We start from the raw sequence: 10228 nt of genomic DNA, 5'->3' as shown, positions 1-10228 counted from the left end.
TTTAGTTATTCATTCTGAAGATTTATGGGTCTATGTTTTCAGATATGTAAAACTTTTAGTTGTGAGGAATTGTAGATTTATCCAAATGTAGAAGGGGATGCAAATTGTGAGTGTATGAGTGGGAATACTTAAAACCTCAAAATTAAAGTGCAGAGATTTGTTTTAAAAAAAAGTGGGGAAAAAAGAAAAAGAAAAGCATATTTATTTCTAAAGGTTTTATTCATGGCACAAAACACAGACACTGTTTACACGCTTTTACATTTAGATTTGTTCGTTTGTTTTATCAATTGCACATGATGCATATTTGTTCCATTTATAAACACAGTCTTATGCTCATTACTTCAACAAAAAAACCAAAAGGCTACTAATACTGTATCACAATGATGGGTTACAAAAACTAAAAACAAGAAAACTCCTTCTCTTCTGCAAAGTATGTAGAAACACAACAGGACCAACGTCCCTTGCCCTTAAGGGTCACACTTCATGATCTCTCTAAGACAAATAGTAGCGTAGCAGGAGGAGTCCAGGTCCAAGTTTAAGGTGAGAGTGAGCAAGTCCTGCTTCCCTTCTACTGTTGTGCCATTAAGCTGCCTGTCACTATTTCTACTGCAGTTTCCTGTCCCCTCTCCTCCTCCCTCCCCACAGGCTGCTCTCTGCAGCTGGTAGCTGAGGTTGCGTGGTAAAGCCAGCAGGGGGCGGTAGCAGCCAGGCAGATTTAGTTTGAGGTTGCTGACTCTGAAGCGACAGGCGTCCAGTCCGTCCCTGGCCAGTCTCTCCTGGAACCAAGTCCCCATGGCGTTTTCTGGATACTTGACAGTGTTTCCTGGCATCGGTAGTAACACCTGACATGATAGTAACACAGCAGCAACAGTGGTGAGAAAAGTAGAAACAGTAGTTTAAAGTAGACGTATTTCCCTAAATTACATACATGTCCCAGTGTGTACACTTCCTCTTGCTCCTCTTGGTCCGTCACCACATGGATCTGAAAAATCAAAGAAGGAAAGGTCGGTAGCACTGGCATGGTGTTGGCAAAATGTTTCCCTATTGAACAGGACGATTTATGAGCCTTCGGACAATGTCCCCTGGAACTTTTTATATTTAAACTTTGCGGCTTGTGAACTTCAACTCTTTTACAAGACTGTAAAATACAAAATTGGTCATATTGGACTTCTGAAATTCAACCTTTTAGTCTGTTTTATTTGTTTTTATTTTACAATTTTCTCCTTTCGTGATGATGTTACTAAGTACTCATTCACTCTGCTTAATAAACCAGCACACATGCTGATTTAAACCCAGACACTTGAGTTGTTTCCATTTGTGTTTGATATATTTCTAAGGTTTAATTATTATTATATTATATATATTAGAGCCATATTAGCACCTAGTTTAATGTCACAGGTGCGTGTAGTCACATACTTATTCTGGCTCAAAGCAAGACTTTGCTCTAGAGTAGCAAAAAGATACCAGCATTACATCCTACATATTAAATCATCTTTTCTCCTCTACTCTGATCTTTTCTATAGTCTACTATCCTAAAAACAGATCATCCTCTCTTACCTGAGCCGAGCTGGTCTCTCCTGTGCCTTCCTTCACCCACACCAGGTCTCCTTGCCTGGCACTGTGGCCCAGAGTAGTCAGCCTGTGTGCCACTGCCTCGTTCCACACTCTGACAAGCATAAACATATTTGCAGAATTATCACTATTAAATTATTAAAGCAGTGTGAGCTGGATTTTATTCCCCAAACTGATTATTTCTAGAACTCTTAAAGTTTCTTCTAAGCATCTGGATGAAGAACAATTTAAAAACTTCCCAAATTGTGTCTTTATTTTCTAATCCAAACTAAAATGCTACCCGGACATGACATATCTCCTTGCTCAAATTGTGCAATGTCAACCACAATTAAATTTTTTTTTATATCAGTTGTATTTGTGTATGTTGATGTTACTTTACAATATGTTATACGTTCATACAAAAAAGTGCGTGTGCATTTTTGCTTGTGTTTTACAAAAATAGCAAGGACATACTGTATGTCATTTTCCAGCTCCCTGGATACAAAATACAATCTCAACATGTTCAATACTGGAAATGCCTTGAGAACAACAATAGTGTTGTTAAAAGACCTTCTAGGTTTTAAATAGTTTTTTTTTCTGTATATAATAATAATAATGCAAAGAAAGGCACAAACTGGGGCTAGGTCAAATCCTGAAACTGAACGGGGCAGTATAGCTGCGGAATGTAATTTTGCCTTCTTTTTTTTAATAATCTCTGTCAAAGTGCAAATAAGCAATGTCTTTTTCTCCCAGTTGCTGCAATGGAGCTTTGTAAAATAGTTTTGTGTTTGAACTGGGCAGGAATGCCATGAAAAAAATGGTGTTTCAGGGTATTTCCCTTGCAGCTAACCTGCTGCAGTAGGCGTGTGGGTAGAAGACTCTCATACTGTGGGGCAGGCTGAGCCAAGCTTGGGTACAACCATCCGGACCTGTACCGTAGCGGTTCAGGGCCCGAAGCATCAGCCGCTCCCTGGCTTTCGACAATGGCATCAGCGCCAAAGACTCCTTAGCGTTATCTGTGATGAAGAGTGATAAAGAGAGTGACACACTTGCCACGTGTTTAATTCTAAGGTGCAAAAAAAAAAAAAAAAGATCCACATTAAGGTAAATTACAAATTTGCTACATTAGTTGTCACTAGAAAAACATGATTTCTACAGAATCACAGATTTCAGAAGATTCTTTGAAATGAAGAACTGGGTAGTTAGTGTGGTATTACAGCAATATGGCAGCATTGAAAAGTCATTGGGAAGCAACTTTCACATCATCTTTAGTTGTTTTTTTAAGAAAACGGAAACTCAGTGTTGCTTCAGCTCTAACCTGTTTGGAGGAAGTGTCTCTTCGCATGGCTCTGAGGATCATTGCTGTCCTCTGGAGTGAAGAAGAGACGCACAGCACTCACCTGACACACACACACAAACAATCACAACATACACTAACACCACAGTACAGTGCAGTCTGATAGGGCTTAAATGTGAATTATTTTTCTGAGATGACACTATTCTTCCCTCTGGAAGTGTTTCAGGCTTCTGGCCAGGTAACATCTGGCCACGTACGTAATAATTGTCTGCAACACTTACCATGTCTTCTTTGAGTAAAGCTAGTCCTACACAGTCGGACTGAACGCTCTGCACGTTCCCAAACCTCTGTGGTCCATAGTAGTTGACAAAACCTCTGGCCTGCAAAGAGTTTGAAATATCACTAGCATATTTTAAGGACTACTCAACAGCAGGAGTGATACAGAAACAACAGGCGTCCACCATTTAAGCATAAGGCTAGTAATGTTCTATATTTTGCTTATCAACAAAGCTCATAAAGAGACTAACAGCACTAATCTGTGGCTCTTAGCGCCAAGTCCATAGGTTCCTACTCAAGATGTAAATCTTCATAAACGTGTTAAAAAAAATGTTCAATCGTTTCCTAAAACAGCTGGGCACTATAGTTTTCAGGAAATATGACTTAAAACAGGAGGCAATAGTGTATTTGTTGGGGACTATTTTCAGGCGTGGATTATTAAACATTTGGTGCTCTAGTATTTCCAGCAGCAGGATTGTGTATGTGAGTTTGACTCAAAATAAAATTAAAATAAAAAATAAGTCTCATAAATCTTGTATCATTATAAAGCGTAAATGGCGCCTCGTTTTGAATCTAAACTTGTGAAGGCTGCTGTACCAATGGCCTCATTACTCCTTCAATCGAAGAAATGTAAAGGAAGTAAGTAACACATGCTGTAATATCCCTTTAAGTGTAAATCACCATTATAAATGTATTCGATTTTAGAAAATGTGGGTATACATTTGACACAGACACCATGTGGGATCATAAGCATACATTGTGCTAAAAAAAATACATAGATCGACAATGTTTGATGTCACAAACTAAAAGACAAATCAATTAAAATAATTTTAATAAAAAATTGTAAATAATCTTTTTTTTTAATGATACCTTGACATTCTCCACTGCTTCCTTTACCAGCACTGCCAGGCGAGTGTGTTTGTCTGCTCCAGAGGAGTGTGCGTCACTGTGTGGTCTCAGGTCGCGGACCACCAGGTCAAAGTGGTTCCCCTGCAGTCGTCCAAGCCTGAGAGGCTCGCTGACGGAGCGGATCTGAGACAGACGCATTCCTCTCTTCTCAAACTCAGCTGTCTTCTCTTTCAACCTAGTGATATAAAACATCCAATAAACCAATAAGTGGTTGCTTTTTGGCATTGATTTTGAGGCTTCAAAGGGAACTCACACAATAATAAAAGAACCTTAACAGCTTAGAATTGTTGCAGCTGTTTATCTCTGCAATGTGCGGATAGGGAAAAAGTGATTCGGAAACCAAAATCCATGAAAGAAACGCAGAACTACCGTTGAGTTGTGACCTTCTTGACCACCATAGACTGGTAGGTGATGGCTCTCTTATCCTTGATCCCAGCGTAAGTGAAATCTGACGGTAGGACCCCGAGAGCGGCTGCCATGTAGCTGATGGCCTCCAGAGTCTCCAGGTTCTCCTTTCTCAGAGTGAAAGCTGAAAGAGATGACACACACAACACAGCTGTATTATTTTTTTTAAATTGAAGAGTTATGAAAAATCGGATTAGAAAATTATTTATTATTTAATTCAAATCTTTTGACTACACCTTGAAATAGAAAACTACATTATTTCAATTTTTTTATGTCCTTACTTTCCTTCCCCATGATCCCATTTGATAAAAACATTTAAAGATATCAATTGGTGCATGATTGGTGATGAGGTATGCTGATACATCTTGTGAGAGTCAGTTGACTCAGGCCCTACAAATAACAGAAAATGTATTGTCCGATTGTTTACCTGCTTTTTTTTTTTTCAACTTGGCACATTCACAAACATCACAAAACGCAAATTGATATGGTTCAGAATCTGAACAGATAGGCAGGTGTTATTTCTGACATTTTAAGTATTGAGAACATACAGGAGTCAGTGATTAAAAGGTTGCAATTCTACACCTTACCTGTGTAAACTTCTTCTTCTTTACGTTCCTCTGCGGTTCTTTTCTTTGGCCTCCCTTGCTCTCTCAGCCTAACCGAGATGGCTGTTGTCCCCTGGTCTGTGAAGCTTTTAGTCTCCACCAGTTTGCCAAACCTTCGGCTCAGGAAGTGGTGGACCGCCGTCCTGTGCTCCTTATCGTTATCAGGTCCAAACATATAGGACGAGCCTCGCACTTTGGCATCTATGAACCTGAAGAAGTCCTCTGCTTCGTCCTCTGTAACCAGCTGGGAGAGCTCTCTGTAGTCTGGGTCTTCCCTCACCCTGATCTCAGGCTGAATAGTGACAGTCATGAGGAAGGGAAAGCGGTGTCTGACGGCCCGGTGGACGTTAGCTCTGTGGTGTTTGTCAGCAAAGGATCCCAGAGAGAGCTCCTGCTTGGTGGGCTTTTCTTTGAGAGTCAACACAAACTGCTCAAGCTCTTCGCTGACTGGCTGACCTAAAATCACACTTAAATCAAAACTGCCTGGACTGGGTATAGTGACATCTAACCCACAATCAGCTGAAACATCAGTGTCCTGTGAGACTAAGGAATAATTATTCCACTTACATTCTGCACTGCTTTCATTGTTTTTATCTGAGGAGGCCCAGTCTGGTGTCTGTGTGGCGGCTGCTGCTGCTGCTGCTGCTGCTGCTGCTGCTGCTGTGTTAACTCGCTGTCCAGTGATGTCTATCTCAGTCACCACAAAGTCTTTGATAAAGTTTTTTATGCTTCCAAGAAAACCTTCATGGTTTGATATGAAGCACGCAGGGACGTTCACAGCATCACTGTCCTGCTTCATGGTCACTTCATCCAAACACTGCAGAGTTCTCACGTGTTCTTGTTGCTGAAAAGGACAAAGATAAAAATGTAATCACAAAATGTTTAAGCTGACAAAAACAAGTCATAGCCTATGTATTTATATGGCACAATGTATACACTTAATGCAATGTTACAGCGATGTACATGTATTTAAGAGAGAAATAGACTTTAAAAGAGAGAATCCAAAAGAGAATGTAAACATTTATACCAAATCAGATAAATACAAGGCGATAATTTCATTAGACGGCAGCAGAGAATAATAGGGTTTTAAGCCTTTAAAAGCAGTCAGAGTTAGGGCACACCTTAAAAAAAAAAAGACGTCTGGAGGTTAAGAAAGATCATAGGTGTTTTTTATTATGCTTAATTCTAGGTTATACATGCGAAATAACCCGTCTATTACAGTACTATCCGTATCTTACACACAAATCCTACCTCGACTGTGCTGACAGAGAGCTCTACCTGCTACAACAAAGAAAGCAAAGCACATGCCTGTTTTTACACGATAATATACATTTATTGTGAAGAAATAATAATTACTGAACTGTTTGTTTACTCAACGAACCTGCACGCGGTATGTAAACGAGGAGCTGTTGATGTAAACACAACAACGCTGAAACAATTCAATCTAGTTCCGCGTCATGTGACCGTCATGTGACCTTTCTTAAAGGGACCGACCATAAAAAAAACAAGGCTGTGTTAAACTTATAACTGTTCTCCGTAAACAACACTGCTGGTAGGAACTAAAATTACCCTGAGAGGGGTATGAATAACTAACCTTAATGTTAAAATAATATTAATGTTAATTTTAACATCAACAACCATTTTAGATTAATTCAAATAGTGGCGTAAGTGCTCATGAAATCATATTATTGGGATAACACTACCCTAATGAACTCAGCAACAGTCCAAAATATTAAAATGGAATTATGCCTACTAAAATATATAATTTACCACAATGATATACTGTCTCCTTGTTACACAACATACATGAGTAAAATTAACTTAATGTTAAAGGTCCAGTGTGTAATGTGTTATTCATTATCAAAATCTGTGTTGCCCTTTTTCATGAATATTTACCACCACCATCAATTCCAAGTATTCCTTTTGGCTTGAAATTTTACATTTGCATTCGCATGAACTGAGGTAGACGCTCCATATTCATGCGGCATCTTGAAATATGTTAGCTAGTAAGGGACGTACAGGACATACTGCTGTGCCTTTCGCGTTTTCGCTGTCACATGATAAACTCACAGGTGCTGCTAACAGAGATGGGGACTCGACTTCAGATTTGACTTGCGACTCGACCCAAAAGACTCCAGACTTGACTCGAGCTTCGAGACTCATCAACAACCTGTTTTCATGCCATTATTGCTTTTTAAATCTAAATTTGTTCATATTTCTATTTTCTTTTATTGCCGCATATACGTTATTGTACTTTTAACATTTTATAATTATACATCTGTAATAAACAATAGGCCTTATGTCTTATAATACAAATTTACAGTACACAGAAAAGTGTATTGCCTTAACAGTTTATTATATTATTATTATTATTATTATTATTATTATTATTATTATTATTATTATTATTGTTATTATAATCTATCAAATCAATAAAACAAATACGTTGTTTTTTCATACCCTGTGGATATTTAGGCATTGTGTTACTAACTGTTCAGTGGTAACAGTTATGCAAGAGGGAAGGTTTGTCATCCAGTGGGTGTGTTTAATGGAGCTGGGCTGTACACCCCACACCATACACCACCACTCATTCCTGGAAATGATTCATGTTGTACCGCTGATGCCAGAAAACACTACACACACAATTTCTTCTTATTCCTGAATTATTAATATGTATCCTACAAATTGTGTTGTTGGCATTATGTTTGATAGTCATTTAGGGAGTTCTGGATAAAGGGAATAAAAGGAACACTTCACTCTTTTAAAAAAACAAACTTAAATATCTGATTTTGTTATAAAATTTGCCTACTTTGAGTGAGACTTTTGTGATCACAGACTCCCCAAAAAAGTCTGATTAGTACAGTAATCTGTGAATTAGACTTTGCCTTTGCTCAGGACTTCCTAAGAAGGCAAAAGGTCATCTCCCAACATGTACAAAAAATCTTCAGCCAGAGTCCTGAGTGGATTGAAAAAGATTGAGAGCATATTTCTCCGTAGTGAGGGTCTTTTTCCCGACTGTTCTCTAGGCTTCATTAAAAGGTTGTAGGTTATAGATTTGTAACATAACTTCCTGCAAACATTGGACCATTCAATCCAAACAGCACAATGATCATATTCATAGTAATATGTTTCTAATACTAGTGCTGCTTTGGACCAAGGCCCTGAAAATGTTCTGGGAGTCGGGGAGGAACTACATCTGCTGAGAAATGTTTAAAGCAGATGATATTTGTTTCACAAACTTGTGCTGTTTTTGTTGGTATTGTAAGTGTGATTCTGTATAAGACCTTACCTACCAGCACCTCTGAAGCTCACTAATAGTTGTTGGAGCATTACAGTAATCCAACCTTGAATTAATTAAAGGTCCCATGGCATGAAAATGTCACTTTATGAGGTTTTTTAACATTAATATGCGATCCCCCAGCCTGCCCATGGTTCTCCAGTGGCTAGAAATGGAGAGAGGTGTAAACCAAGCCCTGGGTATCCTGCTCTGCCTTTGAGAAAATGAAAGCTCAGATGGGCCGATGTGGAGCCAGGTTACCTCCCCTTTCTCTGATTTGCCCGCCCAGAGAATTTGGCCCACCCATGAGAGAGAGACATCATGGCTTTCAAACAAGCAAATTGGCAGTTGGTCAAGGCTGCAAGGTCCACTGTATCAAAAGCCACTGTTAGGTTCAAAAGAACTAAAGCTGCTGGATTCCCAGCAAGGCAAGAAGTAGTAACTATTAATAGAAACTTTGGGTATAAAGAGAAGTAAAAAACCACGGAAAGTCACTGTGAGACCTTGTGTATGCATATAAGGGTTCATTTTCAGTGATCAATATATTTAGAACTTTAAACACATAATTCACACATGGAAGGATCAACGTTTTAGTTTTTACTCAGTCAAACACACAGTAAAGATTTTTCTAGAAAACAGTGCAGAGAGGTCAGTGTTCACATCTATGATGTTTTGAAGTCAAGAGACGATATCATGAGTGTGCCAAGAAACACAAGTGTTAAACATTACACAATCGCAGATCATTGTTATGTCAGTTGTATGTTATGAGTGTGGATATTACTGTAATTTAAACATTCAATTCTGTAGAAGACATCTCGTAACATAATGTTGCTCCACGAGAATCAAACTATGCAACAAGTATCTCCCGAGAACAGAATTGGTCCAAGCATTTCCAAGAAATAAAGGCATTTTTTGGCCCTCGGCGTCCTTCCGCCCACCAACATCCTTTGCGCCACAGAATGTGCATTCATGTCCTACAGATGTGTGAGTGGGTGCCAATGATTTTGTGTAAGCGCTGATTAAGTTGACTGAAACATTTGTAAGCATGGGACAGCTTTACATATGCGTGGATGTAAATGCCTGCATTAGTGTGTGTGTCTGTTCACCATGCTCTCCAGATGTGTCTGTGCTCCATCAGGAAATGCTCCACTCTGGATCTGCTTTAACAATTGACTTTTTTTCAGTTTGAACTCCAGGGACCATTAATGTTACAGCAATGTGCATCTGAATCTGTGCCTGAGTGAGTTGCAGATAGATAGATAGATAGATAGATAGATAGATAGTGGGACTCTGATGGGAAGTCATGTGATGCAGCCTCTCACTAGTTTCTTTGTTCGTCCAAGACAACAGCAGACAAAAAGAGCTTTATGGGGGATTTTTGACTTTCTCTCAGCTCCATTTGAGAGTTTTCTCTGTCATTGGATCAGTCTTGTTCTCTTTCTGGTCTTTCACTGGTAACATAATCACATTTTTGGTAAACTTCCTGTCATTACTTTCCTTTTCACTGTACCTATAGGTACACTGTCAATCTCTGTCTCTCTGCCCCTGCACCACGGCGCATACAATAAAGTCAGCCATCACAATAAACTAATATTGCTCATCCAAACTGATCTGTTCCTGTTAATTCGGGCGGGAAAAAAACACTTGGGTGTCTGAGGTAAATGGCCCAGAAAGCCGTTATTGTTATTGTCGATACATACTGTTTATTGATAAGTGTTGTAATAGTATGCGTACAGTGTGTCTTTAAAACAAAACTTTACTTAAATACACTGAGCAGTTAATTCTGGGCTACAGACCAATCACAATGTGCCTTCAAAACAAAACAAACCTTTTTTCCCCATTCCTGAACAACCTGTAATACTGTTTCCCCACAAATGATGATGAAATTAATTCCACCACCACCCCCCC

At 39.0% G+C, this 10228-nt stretch overlaps 1 protein-coding gene across 4 annotated transcripts; it reads right to left on the bottom strand.

The window, feature by feature from the left end:
- Positions 1-200: 200 nt before the first annotated feature.
- On the bottom strand, positions 201-6513 carry LOC114550069 (pseudouridylate synthase 7 homolog-like protein). 4 transcript variants are annotated; one of them, XM_028570539.1, is made up of 11 exons: positions 6425-6503; positions 6295-6324; positions 5026-5887; positions 4403-4562; positions 3995-4208; positions 3130-3228; positions 2870-2951; positions 2402-2567; positions 1558-1666; positions 929-982; positions 201-842 (listed from the first exon to the last, which is right to left on the bottom strand). In XM_028570539.1, exons 3-11 carry the CDS (start codon positions 5840-5842, stop codon positions 468-470), a joined length of 2076 nt encoding a protein of 691 aa, XP_028426340.1. In that variant the 5' UTR covers positions 5843-5887; positions 6295-6324; positions 6425-6503; the 3' UTR covers positions 201-467. The 4 variants fall into 4 exon arrangements, with proteins under 4 accessions (XP_028426340.1, XP_028426342.1, XP_028426341.1 ...); XM_028570541.1 differs by having other exon boundaries at positions 6295-6321; positions 6425-6494; XM_028570540.1 differs by lacking the exon at positions 6295-6324 and having other exon boundaries at positions 6425-6513.
- Between the last annotated feature and the right edge of the window lie 3715 nt (positions 6514-10228).

This window comes from Perca flavescens, chromosome 23, assembly GCF_004354835.1.
Source record: "Perca flavescens isolate YP-PL-M2 chromosome 23, PFLA_1.0, whole genome shotgun sequence".
NCBI classification, from domain to species: domain Eukaryota; kingdom Metazoa; phylum Chordata; class Actinopteri; order Perciformes; family Percidae; genus Perca; species Perca flavescens.
This window is presented reverse-complemented; position numbering and strand designations above follow the sequence as displayed.

Excerpts from the sequence above, each read along its gene's own strand:
- LOC114550069 (XM_028570540.1), bottom strand. The coding sequence starts at position 5,842 with ATGAAGCAGGACAGTGATGCTGTGAACGTCCCTGCGTGCTTCATATCA. Across the intron at positions 4,209-4,402 it reads AAGAAGGTCACAACTCAACG|GTTGAAAGAGAAGACAGCTG; the intron begins GTAGTTCTGCGT and ends TTATATCACTAG. Across the intron at positions 3,229-3,994 it reads AAGCAGTGGAGAATGTCAAG|GCCAGAGGTTTTGTCAACTA; the intron begins GTATCATTAAAA and ends AACTCTTTGCAG.